At 34.0% G+C, this 17,618-nt stretch overlaps 1 protein-coding gene across 1 annotated transcript; it reads right to left on the bottom strand.

Moving 5' to 3' along the window:
- Nucleotides 1-12,509: 12,509 nt before the first annotated feature.
- On the bottom strand, nucleotides 12,510-17,176 carry LOC140865658 (signal peptidase complex subunit 3B-like). The gene is made up of 6 exons (XM_073270373.1): nucleotides 16,939-17,176; nucleotides 16,797-16,844; nucleotides 15,098-15,160; nucleotides 14,667-14,720; nucleotides 12,993-13,079; nucleotides 12,510-12,921 (listed from the first exon to the last, which is right to left on the bottom strand). The coding sequence occupies exons 1-6, from the start codon at nucleotides 17,062-17,064 to the stop codon at nucleotides 12,796-12,798; spliced, it is 504 nt and encodes a 167-aa protein (XP_073126474.1). The 5' UTR covers nucleotides 17,065-17,176; the 3' UTR covers nucleotides 12,510-12,795.
- Nucleotides 17,177-17,618: the final 442 nt, after the last annotated feature.

Genomic DNA, 17,618 nt, shown 5'->3' with positions numbered 1-17,618 from the left:
ATGAACCATGAGAGCCTGAATGATAGTGAGAAAGAAATCCAAAGTGGATTTTTTAGGCACAGTTTCTTCAGGTTGTTCAGTGTTGTCTCCCGTGTTGGCAACACCGGGAACAACATCAACATCAGTAACAACAACAGTAGATTCAGACCAAGGAAGTTCAAGGTTTCTCTTCTCTCTTATTAAAGCAGCTGCAACCTGCAGATCTTCAGTCAGTTCAGATATACCTTCACCAAAATCACAAAGCAAACCTTGAAACTCCAAAATTCCATAGATCAAAGATGGAAAAGGCATCTTGATGGACTTTAATCTTCCATCTGGAAACTGGAGTATAGTCTTGAATACGAGCTTTCTAAAATTGGAAGTGCTCTCCGTTACTATAGCAAATGACACAAATGCTTGTGGTCTAGTCACCATAGTAGAGCGTGTAGAAAGCATCCAATTGCGTACAGCTGTTTTGTGTGAGATAAAGTAAAAGGATGTGAGCATTTCAACAGAGAATTGTCCACTAAACTTTTGAGCAAACCACAGGTGAGTACAACAATGACTTCATGAATATCAGGGTGGTTCCCTTCTTCAACATCCGGTGTATCATAAAGAGTATTGATTATGGCTGGGTTGAACTCAAAAAGCTTTTCACTCACAAAAATTCCAGCTTGGTTTCTTGATGTAGGGCACCACTGGAGTAAAAATATAAAATAGCTTTTGAGCTTTTCAAAAACTCAACACAAATTGAGCCTTCCATAGGCGTTCACATCAATATTCTTCCCATCAATCAGCATTCACATACAAAAGTCACACAACAACATCTTATCCAGAGTAGAACTTGTAGAAAAAGAAAGTAGTCAAATAAAAATCAGCAGCATCCGTGTTGTCTGTGATGTTGGCAACACCATCAGCAACACCAGCATTTGCATCATCTTCCTAAGAAGGCTTGATTCCTTACTAGCTTAAGCATCATACTAATCTTAGATGTAGAGGAATTATCAGATACATTGAGCCTCATTGCAGCAAATTATTCCAGCATCTCTTTATCAAGCTCGTCATCGGAAGTATGAGTAAAAACAACCACAGAAATATCAGCCCTCCCTTGCTTTAGAATGTCCAGAACTTGAGTCAAGGGAGCTTCATCATCATCATAAAAGACAATTTCCTCAGTATCAATAGGAGGAACAAAAACATCAAATTCAATCATCAATCGATACTCAGCCAATAAGGATTCATAGTATACATTATCTTCCTTCTCCTAACTTATTTTTTTCACTGCATGATCCATCGAAGATTGTACAGTTGCATGAGTGATCTGCAGAAAATCAGTTTTGGGAGCAGTGTTGCGCGCAGTGTTGGCAACACGAGGCACAACATCATATTCAGACCAAGTTAGGTCTATTTTCCCTTCTAGCGAAATATGAGCAGCCTTCAATTCTTAACCAACAAGAGACAAAGACTCATCAATGTCTCGGATAAAGCCATATAATTCCAGAATCCCAAAGATGAGGGATGGAAAAAAGCAAATTTGTGGACCGTATAAACCTCCATCAGCAAATTGAAATATGAACTTAAATACCAGCTTCACCAAACTTTAAAGAATGTCATGTTCCAATTTCAAACAGTACCATAGCTTTTATTTGGTTACCACAGTAGAATTGATTGAAGTATTCTAGTTCTTCACAACACTCCTTGATATCCAGCAGAACTTCTTTCTCTTCATTATCAAAAGTTTAGTATAGAACAGCGATAGTAACTGAATCAAACATCTATTTTCTCATGCACATACATTATATCAAACTTGGTAGATTTCTCAGCATCTATACTAGCAGTGAGGTTTGCAAAGAGTTCCAGAAACAAGCTTTTGACTGTTAGGAACAAAGGCAAAGACAGCAGCAAAAAAACCTCGAGTCTTGAACAAATTCAACCAAATTCTGTCTCTTGCAAGCATCCAGATCAATTTTCTTCTCTTCAATGAACTCATGTTTGACATACAGATGTCAATCAACAGAAGAAGCTTCTGAATAAAAATTGTGAGATAAGAAAAGTGGCATGTCACAATCTGCATAAACAGTGTTGCCTCCAGTGTTGGCAACACCATTCACAACATCATCACCAGCAGAATCTTTAGTATTCGCATCCTCAAATGCATCATCCTCAGAGATGAAAGATGAACTACCAGAAATATTTGGTCTGTTATCTGCAAGTTTCTGTTGCATATCTGCATCAGGTTCTTCCTCAATGACAGCAGAAGTAGGCACATGTTTGGAGAAACCAAAACAAAAAGATAATCTGATTAGCACAGAAAGCAGATAAGCTTAAATAAAATAAAAGCGGGAGAATGTAGGAAGGCAATATGATGACTACAAAGACCAATTAAGCATAAGAATGATCAAATCCATGAGTAATATATGCTTAAAAGAAATCCATTGGACAGTAAAAAGAAATTCAAATATTCAAAAATTCACCTTCTAACAAACTCATCCAGAAACACTTACCAACAAAATTATTACGGGCAAAACTTTTCAAATCAAGGGAATAAAATACAACCCAATTATGACAATAATACGAGATTGAAAGCAATCAAAATTTCCATAAATAACTCGACATCGGCTCAACTCCACTAAATCATTGTTAATCACAAAAATTTAATTTTCAGTAGATAGAGTATTTCACCAAATTTGTTCGTTTAGAACGTCAAACCCTGAACATAAAATATTCACAATTCTGAATGCATATGCATGTCTTATTTTATGCATAAAACAGAATGTAACATAAAAATAAAATGCAACCACATGCACATGATATGTTCACAAGTGTAGTGTTGCCTCTCGTGTTGACAACATCATCAACAACACCATAGTTTTTCAAAAAGTATTTGAAATTTACACACTTGATTATCCTTGATTTCAGAAAATTTCCAGAAGTGGTAGCCTGCACACTAAAAGAACAGTCTTCATTGGACTCAATTAGGTAGCTTTTTCCATTTTCCTCCGATTATTGATAAAGTTTGTACATATGACATTGATCATCAAACTTATTAAGAAGTTGAACACTGAATTTGCGAAACCACCTTTCACATGGGACAAGAACATGGAATACACGTACATCCCTCAACTACTTAGTGGTTTAGTTAGAGTTCCATAAACAAGGGTCAGTGTGTTTAATAAAAATTTTGCTGAAAAACTTGGCATCAGTCGAATCACTGTAATAGAGATTAAAACACTACACATCACAAAGTGAATGCAAAATGCCTAAAATCCTAAACGTGCATGAAAAAGAAAAACAACAGTGTTGTCTATGGTGTTGTAACACCGACGACAACACCAGCAAAGGATTATAATGCACACATGCTGAGAGACCTCCAAAGAGTAGAGAATCTCTCGAAACTAAAAATTTTGTGAATATAACTATCAGTTGGTTATTAGTTCCAACAAAATCCATTCGGATCACACTTTTTTCTACCAAATCTCGAATAAAGTGACGCCGAATGTCAATGATTTTGTGCGAGAGTGTTGAACTGGGTTTTTTGAAAAGTCAATCGCACTCAAATTATCACAATAAAAAATGGGGGGTTGACTTTTAAATCCACAATCCTCTAACATTTGGTTCATCAAAAAAGGCTGTGAACAAAAAGTTCTATCTCCAAGACAACAACACCCTCCCATAGTGCATTTTCTATCATTCAAAACCCCAGCACAATCAATACTACTAAAACCAACAAGAATGATATTTGTCTCCCTAGTATACCACAATCTCAAATCCAAGGTGTCGGAGGTGTATCTTAAGATACTTTTACTTCTTTTAAATGTGTGACCTTAGGATCAGATTGGAACCTAGCACATAAACACACACTAAACATGATATCAACATGAATTGCAGTTAAGTACAAAAAACTTCTAATCATGATGTGGTACATGGTGTTGGCAACACCGACAGCAACACCATTCTTACCCAACTTTTCACTCGATCTCATTGATGTTTTCATGCTTTTAGTATTCTCATTACAGAACGTTTTCACCAAAATTTTGACATACTTGCTTTGGGACAGAAAAATACCATCATGCATTTTCTTAACATCAAAACCAAGAAAATAACTCAACTCAACTACCATGCTTAATTCAAAGATGGAATACATGCATTCAACAAAATCATCAACATGTTTTTGATCAGAAGAAGCACAAAAAATGATGTCATCTATGAAAACTAGGCAAACATGTATTTCACCTTTGAACTTTTGAATAAAAAAGGTTTCATCAACCTTACCTCGTTTAAAGTCAATTTCAAGAGGATATTCAATCAACCTTACCTCGTTTGTGGACATGAAACTCATGCATACTGACCCAATCACCTTGAGATAGTACACTTTGTCCCTCATTCGAGTTGCATTGTTTCAGAAGCATCTTCAATAATCTGTGATGATGGATGGTTCTTCTGTATTTGGCTTGAAATGTCCTTACCATAATTTATCAAAACAACATCATCATTGCTTGGTTGATTATCCTCAGGTTTAGTCACTGTTAGACCCGGTGTTGTGCTTGATGTTGCAACATCAGAGGCAACACTTGGATATTTCAATGGACTGAAAATTTCCAGCAGATCATACACATCATCCTCATCAGTTTTTCCTTTGAGATCTGCAAAATCATCAAAATATATATTAATAGATTCCATAATTCTTATAGTTCTTAGATTAAACATTATATATGCAGGACTAATCGAAGCATATTCAAGAACCAAATATTTATCAATTTTGGAATCAAATTTGGCTAGATGATCTCTTTCATTCAAAACATAACAAATACAACCAAAAACATGAGAGTATATAAGTTTTGGCCTCTTTCCCATAAGAGTGTTATAGGAAGTCATAGTAGAACCACTCCTTAAGTATACTCGATTCAATACCCGACAAGTTGTATCCACGACTTCTGCCCAAAATCTTTTTGAGATATTCTTTGAGCTCAGCATCACCCTAGCCATCTCCTGCAACGTCATATTATTTCTTTTGGCTATGTCATTTTGTTGAGGAGTCTTTGGGGCAGAAAACTCATGTGATATGCCTTTCTTCTCACACAAATATTAAAATAAAAAGTTCTCAAAATCCTTACCATGATCAGTCATGATCCTTTCAACCTTCAAGTTATGCAGGTTAGTAATCTTTGTGAGTAAATTCTTAAAAAAATCAAACATTTCCGACTTCTCTCTGATGAATCTTATGCATGTAAAACGTAAGAAATCATCAACAAACACAAAAGAATACTTCGTACCTCCATAGCTTTTCAATTCAGAAGGACCCATTAAATCCATGTGCAAAAGTTCAAGGCACCGTGTTGTTCCAAAGTGTTGTAACACGGGGTGCAACACGAGAGTTTTCTTACCTATTTGGCATGCACCACAAACATATGGAACTCCAAAATTCAAAATAGGCATACCTTGGACAGTTTCATACTTACACAGTTTTTTCAATCTCTTCAAATTTGCATGACACAACTTTTGGTGCCATAAATCTTGATCCTTTACATTCATGTGTTTGTAGGAAAGTTCGTCTCCAAGTTGATAGCAATCTGCTGATCTTGTACCTATCACAACACATATGTTAGCATTATCAAAAACTTCATAAGTATTTTTATCAAACTTGACATGAAAATCATCATCACACAACTGACTAAAATAAATCAAGTTTGAGTTTAGTCTCTTGACATGTAGCACATTATGAATCTTTGGAAGTCCTTCCATGTTCAATGTTCTTTTGCCAATGATCCTTCCTTTTGCACTACCTCCGTAAGTCACTTTACCACATATTTGTTCAATACAGTTCATGAGATGTTCTTTCGAACCTGTCATGTGGCATGAGCTTCCACTATGAAAGTTCCAGTGACTTACAATGTTAGTTTTCAAGGAAGTATAATAAACAAAACACAGAAAATCAAACTTTGGTACCCAAATTTTCTTTGATGTGGGTCTATTTTTGGTGGTTTTGCGCCTGGTGTTGTGCAACACGGGGGTTAACATCAGCTTTGACTTCCAATACATGCAGTCATTCCTGGTCTTGAAACAAAAGGGCCTGATGTGATCTGGTTTGAAACAGTAATGACACATAAAATGACGCTTCTATTGCTTTGGCTTTTGAGGAGGAACACGCTCTTTTGATGGAGAATTCTTGAATGACGGAGCGACAATGGGTGTGCTAGAAGTATTGCTACCTTTTTTCACAAACACAGTTGGTTTTGATGATTCTCCAACTTCAAACACTTTTTTTACTAACCCTAGACCAGCCTTATCATCCATACCCATTATAAAATCAAGCTTAGATGTACTTGAATTAAACTTAGCAAGTTTAAAGTTACCTTTTCAAGCTCCCCCTTATCCTTGCAGAATTCAACATCTTTCTTACCTAAAATCACTTCAAGCTTGGCCATGGCAGACTTCAAATCAGAATTTTCTTTAGAGAGAGTTGTGTTCAAATTTTTCGGTTTAATCCGATCAGCGTACAACTCTCATAAAGTTCATGTACACACTCTAGAGTTATATCATCACTGACAGCTTCATGATCACAGAAATTATCAAGAGAAGATGTATTCAAGCAAACTGATTTTTCACTGGTGTTGCGACTTGGTGTTGCAACACCGGAGGCAACACCCAGTGGGTTGACTTGAAAACATCTCTTTTCTTTCAACAATGCAGCCAAAGAGGTATGATCTTCTTCATCACTCTGTTCTTGATCTCTGTCAGAGTCATCATCACTCAAGAACATAGTCATACCTTTGTGGAATCGATTTGCACATTCAATTGCATAGTGTCTATATCCATTGCATTCCCTGCATTGTACATAATCAAAATTCTTGGTATTAGATTCATAATTAACAACATACCTTGTTCGAGATGGTTCTCGAGTAGGTGACACCCTCAACAGATTTTCAGGAGCCGAAAAATTAGGGTGCTTAAATTGTTGTCCAAATTTCTGTTTGTCTCTTCTCTTCAAATAATCTTCAAACTTCCGTGTGATCAAGGAAATTGAATCATCACATAAATCTGGCTTATTGACTTCCGGTGGTCGAAATCTGACGTCAACAACCGGCACGTCTATAATAAACCTACAAAACAAAAATAACCAGAATCTCTCTTAGTAAAGTCAAGAGTTGGCTCTGATACCACTTGACAGAAATTGTATTGTAATTGTAGGTTAAAATCAAGAGTCAGTGTTGTCCGCGGTATCACAACATCAATGACAACACAGTGCAGTGGAAAATAAACAAAAATAAATAACACAAGAAATTAATTTTGCACGAGTATAAAAACTCGTGCAGGTGTCTTAAGGCAAAATATCACTAGTAAACGTAAGATCAGTCTTACAAAAATAATCCTAGTGATTTTACGAAAAGTCATTAAATCCTAAATTTCTCAACAAGTTGAGAAATTAAACTTGCATCCTAAATAATCAGAATATAAAACAAATCAGATGCAACTCCCGTAGCCTAAATTTGAAGAACAACAAATATCTTCGAACAACACTATTCCCACAGTGTTGTCTCTGATGTCTTCAACACGAACGATAGCACGGGGACAAGTAGTAACGACGACTACAAAATTGTTTCAGAATCTTCGAATTCTTCAATGTGATTTTCTCTGAAAGCCCTTATGAATTCTCCTCTGAAGTGTATGATTTTTTGTGCGCAAAATTCTTTACTTATTGATGAGAGTTCAAGCATGGAAGGATTTCCTTTGTAGAGTCCTACACAAATAAGAAAATTAGTCTTTGTTAGGAATAAGACTCTTTTGATACCATCTTGATAATATATGATAACGATAATACACAATATTTTCTTATCAAGATAATACTCAATCTAGGCAAATATCTATCTCAATATTTTCGATAGTAGCACATAAATATTCAACATATCATATCAATTCATATCTTGATAATATTTCATAAATCCTTTCAATTCGATATCAAGATATAATTAAGTTAAATATCTATCCTAAATATATTATCGAGATCATAGAATATTTAACCATATCATATCAAATCTTTTGTCTAGAAGACAAAATTCAATATTTTAATTAACACGCTTAAGAAAAATATTTTCAAGGAATTAATATTCCTTTCATACGAAACTTTAAAATGATACGTTCTTGTTCTTATTTATTTTCATTATACTAAATAATGATCGTTCCTTATACCCATTTTTTTTTGGTAAAAACTATGTATGCCATATCATAATTCATAAATGCTGCCATTTGTGCGTGTTCATGCCAATTACTACATTTACATATTTGTTAAAAATAATTATCTCCTAAGATTAATTTTCTACCTACGTCTCTGTAATCGAATCATTTGATGGGATTCATGAAATTAAACGTGAATACATATGGGTGTAGCTTAGCATCTGATGAATTTCGTAAAAAAATATAAAATAAAATTGTGTCTCAAAATTATATTCATTCGAGAAGATGATTTTTTTTTATCAGAGAGGACGAACTATATTATATTAATTGTGAATGTAGAATTTTTTTTAAAAAAATATATATAGTGTTGAGTATAGACTTCTAAGTCTATTTTTAAGGCAAGAAAATAGACACGTAACAAACATTTTGGTACACACTTATATGGTCGGTTGTTCCTTTGTGACACACAATTTGCGAGTGGCACTTTTTAAGGGGAAAGTCCCATATTCTGACTTGTGAAACCATGAAGTCCCCCCAAACCAAAACGTTGTGTTGTTGAGCAAGAACATCTCCGACCAAAAATGAATTTTTTACAAATTTTTTTTCAATTATTATTATTGAAAACTACATGTGGACACGAGGGATTGCGCTTACTTGAGTATCAATGGATCGGGTTGTTAGACCCATGAATTTGAAAAGGAGCGCCTCTCACTTCTAGAAAAGTCTCATATCCATTCGAAAATCAATTTTACATTTTTTCTATCGTTCTCATGTCTCAAACGAAAAGTCTCACCCATTTGGATCTGACGTCTATCTTGTTAAGATATATCTAACGTCTTTCTTTTATAACTCACTTAACCAACTAAATCAAACGACACAATGCTAATAGTTTGATGCACGAAAACTTTCCATGAGATCATATGCACATTCCAATAGTTCTCTCTTATATGCATGTTCACCCAATAACTACAATAGTTATAAAATTGATGGATGAAAATAAAAGAAAAAATTATTTATTTATAAAAAGTATTCTCGAAATTATTAATTAATAAAAATCGACTATGACGTTAGAACTGTCAGACGGGCCAACCCGCCCACCAAAAATACACCTTTTGGCGGGTCGAGGGCGGGCCCGCCCACCATCCAGGTGGGCTGAAAATCCTCAACCCAACCCAACCTAAGGTGGGTTGCGGACTAGGTGGGTCGACGGGTTGGCTCACTAAAAATAAAAATAAATAAAAATTATTATTATTAATTATAAATTTCATTCCATAAATAAATATTAATAGAAAAATATTAATAAAAATTTTAATTATTGATTTCATACGTGTAAATTTTATATATAGTAATTAATACAAAAAAAATTTCACAAATTTCATTAAAAAATACATATATCACAATAAAAATAAAATAAAATAATATTTCTTCAGGCCCGCGGGCCAACCCGCGCGGGTGGCGGGCCTAAACAGATTGGCCCACCTAGGCCCACCTTTAGTTGGATTGAAAAAAATTCAACCCAACCCATTTCAATTTTGTGGCGGGGCGGATCGACCCGACGAGTCTAACCCAAATTGACGGCTCTATCTGACGTATAAAAAGTGAAATTAGCCGTTTAAATTTAAGATTGTCCAATTTTATAATTTTTTTTTCAACTTTTAGACAATTTCCGTCCATGTCTATTTCGTTGAAATTAATACATATGAAATCAGTAAAAAATAAATCCAGAAGGGATCGTCGTATTCGTCGTTCCCACTCTGTTTTATTCAATTTTAGCTCAAATCATACATTTTTCTATGATACAAATGATGTGGGAACCGTAATTGTTACCATTTGATATAAATCAAATAATCTGCTAACTATCGCAGTATCCTACAAATAATGTTAGCCAAATAAATTGTGTTGGACAAACTCTGTACAACAAGTTCGCCTAAGAAAGCGTTGATTGGGAAATGGAACTCATGATTATTAGTGTTGGGTTAAGCGTGCATGAGTGATAGCAGTATTGTGATGAGTAATCTCCTGAGAAGTTCTGGTGCGTCTAGCTGCTGACGTTGCGCAGTTTGATCTGGTTGGCTTGGTGCATTATAAAAGAAAAACATCATATTTTAACGGGTAATACTATCTGTTGTGGGGATAGGGTCGACGATAAAAAAATGTTAAGATTGATCTCGAGTAGATATGAAACAAGACCAGCAATAAGACACATATATATTCCTCCCTGGACTCGTGGTTTAACACTCGACCCATTTGCGCTGCCATAAGTATAAGGAAATAAAATTGCTCCTTATCTAATAGCTATAAATTTTAGGCTAGTAGTAAATGCTTGATCCTAACAATTAGACATACACTCAGAGTCATATCCAATATATTGAAAAAGCGAATTTTCAAGGAATTGTTTTATATAGTTTTTTTAAGTTAAATATCGATACGATCACTTTATTTAATAATCAGAATTCTAATCTCATGATTCAGAGATGAATTAATGTATAAGACAAATAGAATAAGAACCTTCAAACTAAAAAATCATAAATAATTTATTTTTATCACAACAAATCTAACAAAAATATATAAATTATAATTTAAATACTAACATATACAACGAATAATTATAAGCGAATCGAGTAAATATCAATCTGGCTAAGAGCCGAATAAGCAAATTGAAAAATTCTAGAATCTCGGAGATCAAAAACCAAATCATTTTCGAATAAAACCATCAAGCATCAATACACAAATAGACAAGAAAATCACATTCAATTGCGTTCAATTCGAGAGTTATCCAGTGCACACCAAAAGATAGTGGTCGCGAATTCCCACATTAAAAAAAGCACATTCAATAAAAAATGACATATTTGACCCAATTTGAACAACAAACGCACTGAGTGAATAATTTAATGATATTGAGAGTTTCCCAAACAATAATATATTAAAGAAAAATGAGGCCCCGAAGAGGAAGTCCTAGGTTGCTGCCTAAATGGCTTCCCCTTGAAGGACCTAGTCGGCCATGCACACACGCTTACCAATTCAAACATCTCTTGAAGCTCCATATATTTTAATTTATTATTTTTATGTTATATTTTGTTGACGTAGTTGATAAAATTTATTTATTGTTTTTGTGGAAATATAAAATATTATTATTTTTTACCAGAAAAAATTATGAAAATGACAGCAAACTAGTGGCCCTAAACCCCTTTACTAGGTAACCAAAACAAGGAATGAATGATTGATGTAACATGATGATTGAGCTTCCTCAAAGAATCAAACGTCGCCACACATTTCATTTTAATTTAGGTGGGGACGAATATGTAGGACACCATTTTAGAAAGTGGTACTAAATCCAGAGAAAACCAATTAAATTTCTTAAATTTATGGAAATCATTATGTAACCTCATTAAATTTATAAGTTTTTTCCCCCGTTTTTAAGTGAGTTTGTTATACGTCTATCTCGTTTTAAAAAAAAAAATTGAAAAGAAAAGAAAAGAGAGTAAGATTGTTCTATAAGTTGGTAGTTATGTAATTTATTCGAATTAATTATAAAACAATAATTTGGCTTCATGTACAAATCCAATGTGTTTACAAGATGTTGAATGTTGTTGGTATGGCGAAATTTACCCTATGTAATGAAATATAACATGATTTTTCCACTTGGTTAAATATAGATATACATATATATTCATATATATGTCTTCTTAGCACTCATCGTAGATATCTAAAACATATCCACCCGAAATGCAAGTTACGTGCGGCTCATATTTATCGCAGAATGAAATGTTAATGTCGGCCGAAACTTTTTCGGCATTTCTTGAATCCAGCGTGTAGCGGGTCTTGAATGATGTTTGACATCGAATAAAATATTATATACTTTTAAAATCCTAAATTACAATATTATCGTTATATATGATTTTTTAATAAGACGGGAAGACGCTGATAATTAATTAGATTTTCATAGATGGTAAGATGACGTAATTATTGATAAAGATGATAACCACAAATCCACAATCAATGTCCATAATTGATTCGAGTACGTGAGATTCATGAACATATATATGAACCATACATAGCTGAAATTAAAATCGGATCTTTGTATATTACAAAGATATCCATATATTAGCATCTCATCAACCGAGTTATCCCATCATCATGAATCACGATATTTAGTCAAACCTTAAAGCTCGATACTACACGAATTCAACTTTATTGACCGCTACTTAAACCAAGTGGGTACTCTATTATTGAACTATCACAAATTTAAAAGGAGTTTTAAATATGATCCACAAGAAAAGCACATCATTTTTCTTTTTAAAGTAGAAAATCATATCCATTTATTTATGTTACCATATCGACCAATAATGTACTCCGACGATTCAAAGACGCATATCTGGCTCTACTCATGTTTATATACTAAGGGAAATGAAATCTATGCTTCACGCAATATAATACATGTTATTCTAGTTAAATCGCTAAATTATAATAGACGCGTCAGCCTGGAGTCATTTTTATAAAGAATCAAATTTGCCATACCGACCTTTTCAAAAACTAGTCAAAAAAATCTCTCTTTTGACCCTGATATTGGTCCTTGTATACTTAAATATACCTCCAACTAAAGGGAGGCTGAAGTTTCAGAATGTCATACAAGGTCTTTTTTTTTTACCTATACGACTCCGGCAAACGGAAGCCACTCATCACTATTTTGTCGGTGAACATCTTTCCGGTCTTCGGCATGATGTGCCAGTGCAATGTTAAGTTAAAGTTTTTACCCCGTAGATTACTTCCCTGATAGAAAATACGATGATGAGAATCAAAAGTTGGCTGGTGAACATGAAATGAAATGGGAATTCACTTACTTGGTCGATGAAACGGTATTTGTTTGTTGTGTGAATCCAAAACTTAGCATGTTCTTTAGAAGGGATGATGCCATCCCACAAAGACACCTGCCCAAAGCATACGAGTAATTTAATGAGTGATCTCACACATAACTTTTGGCTTCAAGTGCAAAAAGATCTAAAGCATTTTAAATATTTTGCTATTTGAAGCTATGTTACTGAGTGGATGTCGGTCACAGACTCACAGTGAGCATGTTTATTAAATATTAGCTACGTGATTCATGGTATAACAAGTGGTAGAATACTGAATACCAAATAATGCAACAGCGTATGCAGCATCAAATGTTCATGAAAAATCGGCACTCAAGATGGAAACACCATAACAAATGTTTCCATCGAGACTGAATGAACCTAAGAGATAGTTCCCAAGGGCCAAGTAAGAAAACTCTCATGGGGAACCCTATTTAGTCCCATAAACCAATCAAAGCACAAAAATGATTATTGTTACGGACTATATGTATATGGGGTTTAATATATTGGACTTAGGCCCAATAGACTCAAGCCCATGGAAGCATCTAGATTTGTGAGAGAAGAGCAATAAAAGGTGGGGAGTGGTAGTTTGTTAGGCATTCGGTTATTTTTCCTTTTGCATGTGACTAGATTAGGCTAGGGAAATACTAGCAGTTAGCTAGGGGTTTGTAAAGGATTTGATCCTTTGGTTGAGTGTTTCACTCAGATTATTGTAACACCTTTTATTTTGAATCAGTCGAGACTTTAGTTTCTAACACTTACTACCTCGCAAACAAGTACATGTTAATGTCAAAACATTTTTCCGGACATATCAAGGGTTCAAACCACGGATAGCATGATAACGTAGCTCACAATGAACGGGTAGAAAGATCGAAGGCCCTCTTGGTCTACATTCTTATTGTGATTTTTCTTCACAAAGAATAGCTATTCTCCTAAAACATTTGACCTGACTCTTTCTTTTGAAGAAATATTCTTCGTTGTCCTTTTCAAGGCAAGCATCATTTTACACATCCAATCATCTCTCAAAAATGCAGTAATTATTTTTGTATTTTTCAGGATATATGCCTCTTTCATAAATAATGTTAAATCTATATGCAATAGAATTATATAAACCATTGTCAATCATGTTGACTTCCAAAACCTAGTGATGCAGTGACTATCTCAATTTCTAAAATAAATCTCTCATGATCGCAAAAAAATTGAGATGGCAAAAGTGATAGGCTGCTGAAAACACTAAGTAATTTGTGATATTTGGTTTCGAGTAGCTTTAACTTCAATTGAGTTTAACCAGTGGCCAAGCTAAAGTGGGGCTCTAGGGGTCATTGCCACCCCTCTATATTTATTTTTTATTTTTTTTACAAAATCTACATATTTCAATTTAATGCATTAAAAGATGTCCAAAAATATGATTCCACCTCTACATTTCTGGAAGGTTACTTTTGTCCTCCAAATTCCTGGCTCCGCTATTGAGTTCCCGTACATGAATTTCAGTGCCTTTTTAAATCTTTGTTACAAAATTCTACTATATTGTCTTGACAGCAACGTATTCATAATACAATGCAAAAACATCTGTGGCTAAGCCAAAACACGTGCTTGTAATATCTATTGCAACAAATAAATCACAAGTTCAAAATAAATAAAAAAATAAACCATGAATTAGCGTACCTGATTCAATTCATTCTTTGGTGTTTCGTATTCAGCAGCTAAAAATACGAAGACCTGCAAGTTAATAACATCAAAACACACTTTGATGGGAATAAGTAATCCTAGATTCAGTAGGAAATGCATACTTTATTTAAAATCATAAGAGGCTGGCAATTAATATCCAGTTTTTTATTAACTTTTTTTGTCATTTGCTTTAAATATGAGCTGACACTATCAATGCCTGAAAGTTTTTATGAATAGTCAGAACATAAGTAAAGAAAAAAAAGGGCAATGCAGAGCACAGTCTTCTGGTAGAGTTGGTTAAAGTGTCCAATTTGCAAATATTTACCGTAAAGAACATGGTAAAAGATATGTGCAAATATCAACAGAATGTTCCACAAAGACACATAAAAAATAAATAAATAAATAAAAAGAAGAAGAAGAAGAAAAACCTGTTTCGTATTCCACGTAAACAATGACTGTAAGTTGGCTGATATGTTCAACGTCATGCTAACCTGCACGGTAATAAAATCATCGTCAACAAACCAGCCAACCAGACATGTTATGTTTTTCTTAATTGTTGACGAATATAGAAACTAGAAAGTGAATAACCCTTTACTTAAATAGCTAGAAAAGAACATGTGCTAGTTTTTAAAAAATAGGAAAGTAAAAGAAATACAAAAAGGATTAATCTGTCACATATATTTCTGATATTTTCTATTTTTATTTTGTCCGTTGATATAGGGTTTAAAATTGGGATGCGTCAAGACTCAAATCGAACAATATTAATGGGCTAAAATTAATAAGAAACATGGACACTTTTTCGAATAAAGTAATCAAATATATTCATTAAAATATACTTCATTAGTTATTACTATTGTCCAAGTACGGAAATAAGATCATAACTATCATATAAGCATGAATACAAATGTTAGTAACACAGTTCATGAATTAATACAGCAAAAAATCATCCCACTACCCAAAACTATGCTAAAAAAAATACCTCGCATCATTGAATATTGGTAATATGCTATGGACATCGGTGAACGTGATTAACATGAACACTTACGACAGAGAATAGCAGAACATATGAAACTTCCCAAATCCAAATGAGTATGTTGTCAGGTCAACAAAGTTTCTCGGAATCCTTTAATGGGTGCACACATGGGGCTCAAATGTTTGGCATGTGTCAATTTCATGTGGAAGATTCATATAACTATAATGGACTATCACTCATCTACGTTTCCTTTTCTTTTTCCTTCCTTTTTCTTTAAAGACAATATTGCTTTTTGGTATGCCTAAGCTTTCACGATCTCTTTTGCGACGTAATAGAAAAAAATTGAACTTTGAGATGCTCTTTAAAACTTCTGACACTGTAATCTCAATGGTCATTGGATGGTTGAATAATTGAATTGAATGCTTGATAGGCATCTAACTGTGTCATGTAAAGTGATAAGAGTACTGAGTGAGGGAGAAGTGGAGCGACAAAACATTGCTCGTGCTGTAGGTAACTATGTATAAAATATAAAGGTTTCAAGTGAAGCATGTTCATATGGTCAGATAACAAAGTTTGACAGAGGCTTGATCATGCATACTGATACACACTCACGTGGGAAGCAATATGAGGAAATAATAACAATTTGGTCCCCCCTAAGCATTTACTAAAATACACTCAACTGTGGGAAAATCGAGAATTAAGAACTTCGAATTGTTTAATGGCCAAACTTGAGTTTAGATGCTAGAATTTTCATAAACTTTTCATAATCCTTGCATTTAAGATATGATGATGACTAACACAAAAACTGATTCATGGCCAAACAAAAGATCAACAACTTCTCAGCCTAATCTATAGGCAAATGAAGCTTACTACTTCATAAGCCCATGCAGAATAACGGATTTCAAACCATGAAACTATCTTCCAATCAAATCCAAAAAGAGTATAACGTCAACGAGGTAGAACATCAACAATTTTTTAACCAATGTGATCATCATCAGTTCTTTTCCTGGTTCAATGTTCAGTGACAGTGGTTCATAAAACAAGTAAACAAACCTCAAATTCAAAAATTCAATGGAACTCCACACATAATCACAGCCAAACAGCTCACAACCATTGATGGAAAAAACATAAGGGAAAAAAAAAACTTGATCTACCTCATCATCGCCATCCGATTTCTTCTGGAACCAATTGATATTCAAAACCTGAAACCCACAATAGAAACACACAAAAAATGAACAGAAGCCCACACAAATCGATCAATTCACAAGAAACAAGCGCAAGAATGCATATATATACCTGGACATTGGAGGTCGGAGACGGCGAATTGAAGGTGTCGGAAAACGAAGCCATGGCGCACATACACGCCAGAATGGTGACGGCGAAAGTTAGCAAAGCGTTAGCCCTGTATCCATACGAATGCATTGGTCCCTGTTGGATTGTTTGGTGAAAGAAAAAGCAATTTTGCAGCGATTTGTGATAAACAAAAGGGGATTATCCAAAGGGTTTATAGCGGTTTCCATTCATACGGTCTAACCTTGACCTTGGTCCGGCCACGGTTCATGACCTCTTACTATATCCAAATCCTAAAAAAAATAAATTAATTAAGAAAATCGCTAAAAATTTCAAAATTGTAATATATGTGCATGGTAAATTAAATTGTACATTTACCATGAAGATTTAAATGTTGATATTTATCAATATGTATGTGATCCACTATTTTTTCGATAGACTTTCACATATATTGAAAATTTTTTAACTTTTAAATGCAATATTTAAGACAGTTTCTGTATAAATAAAGTGAAATTTTTCATATACATCTATACATACAAGAAGATACACAATATTTAAAGATCACTGATCCACTTTCACAATTATTTCATCATGTTCTTTTCTTAACTACCTATATTAGTGAGAAGCAAATCGTAATAATAAACAAAAAAACTATATAAATATGTATATATATATATATGTATATA

Source organism: Henckelia pumila, chromosome 4 (assembly GCF_033568475.1).
Source record: "Henckelia pumila isolate YLH828 chromosome 4, ASM3356847v2, whole genome shotgun sequence".
Taxonomy (NCBI): Eukaryota; Viridiplantae; Streptophyta; class Magnoliopsida; order Lamiales; family Gesneriaceae; genus Henckelia; species Henckelia pumila.
This window is presented reverse-complemented; position numbering and strand designations above follow the sequence as displayed.

Excerpts from the sequence above, each read along its gene's own strand:
- LOC140865658 (XM_073270373.1), bottom strand. The coding sequence starts at position 17,064 with ATGCATTCGTATGGATACAGGGCTAACGCTTTGCTAACTTTCGCCGTC. Across the intron at positions 15,161-16,796 it reads AATCGGATGGCGATGATGAG|GTTAGCATGACGTTGAACAT; the intron begins GTAGATCAAGTT and ends ATTACCGTGCAG. Across the intron at positions 14,721-15,097 it reads TTACGTGGAATACGAAACAG|GTCTTCGTATTTTTAGCTGC; the intron begins GTTTTTCTTCTT and ends ATTAACTTGCAG.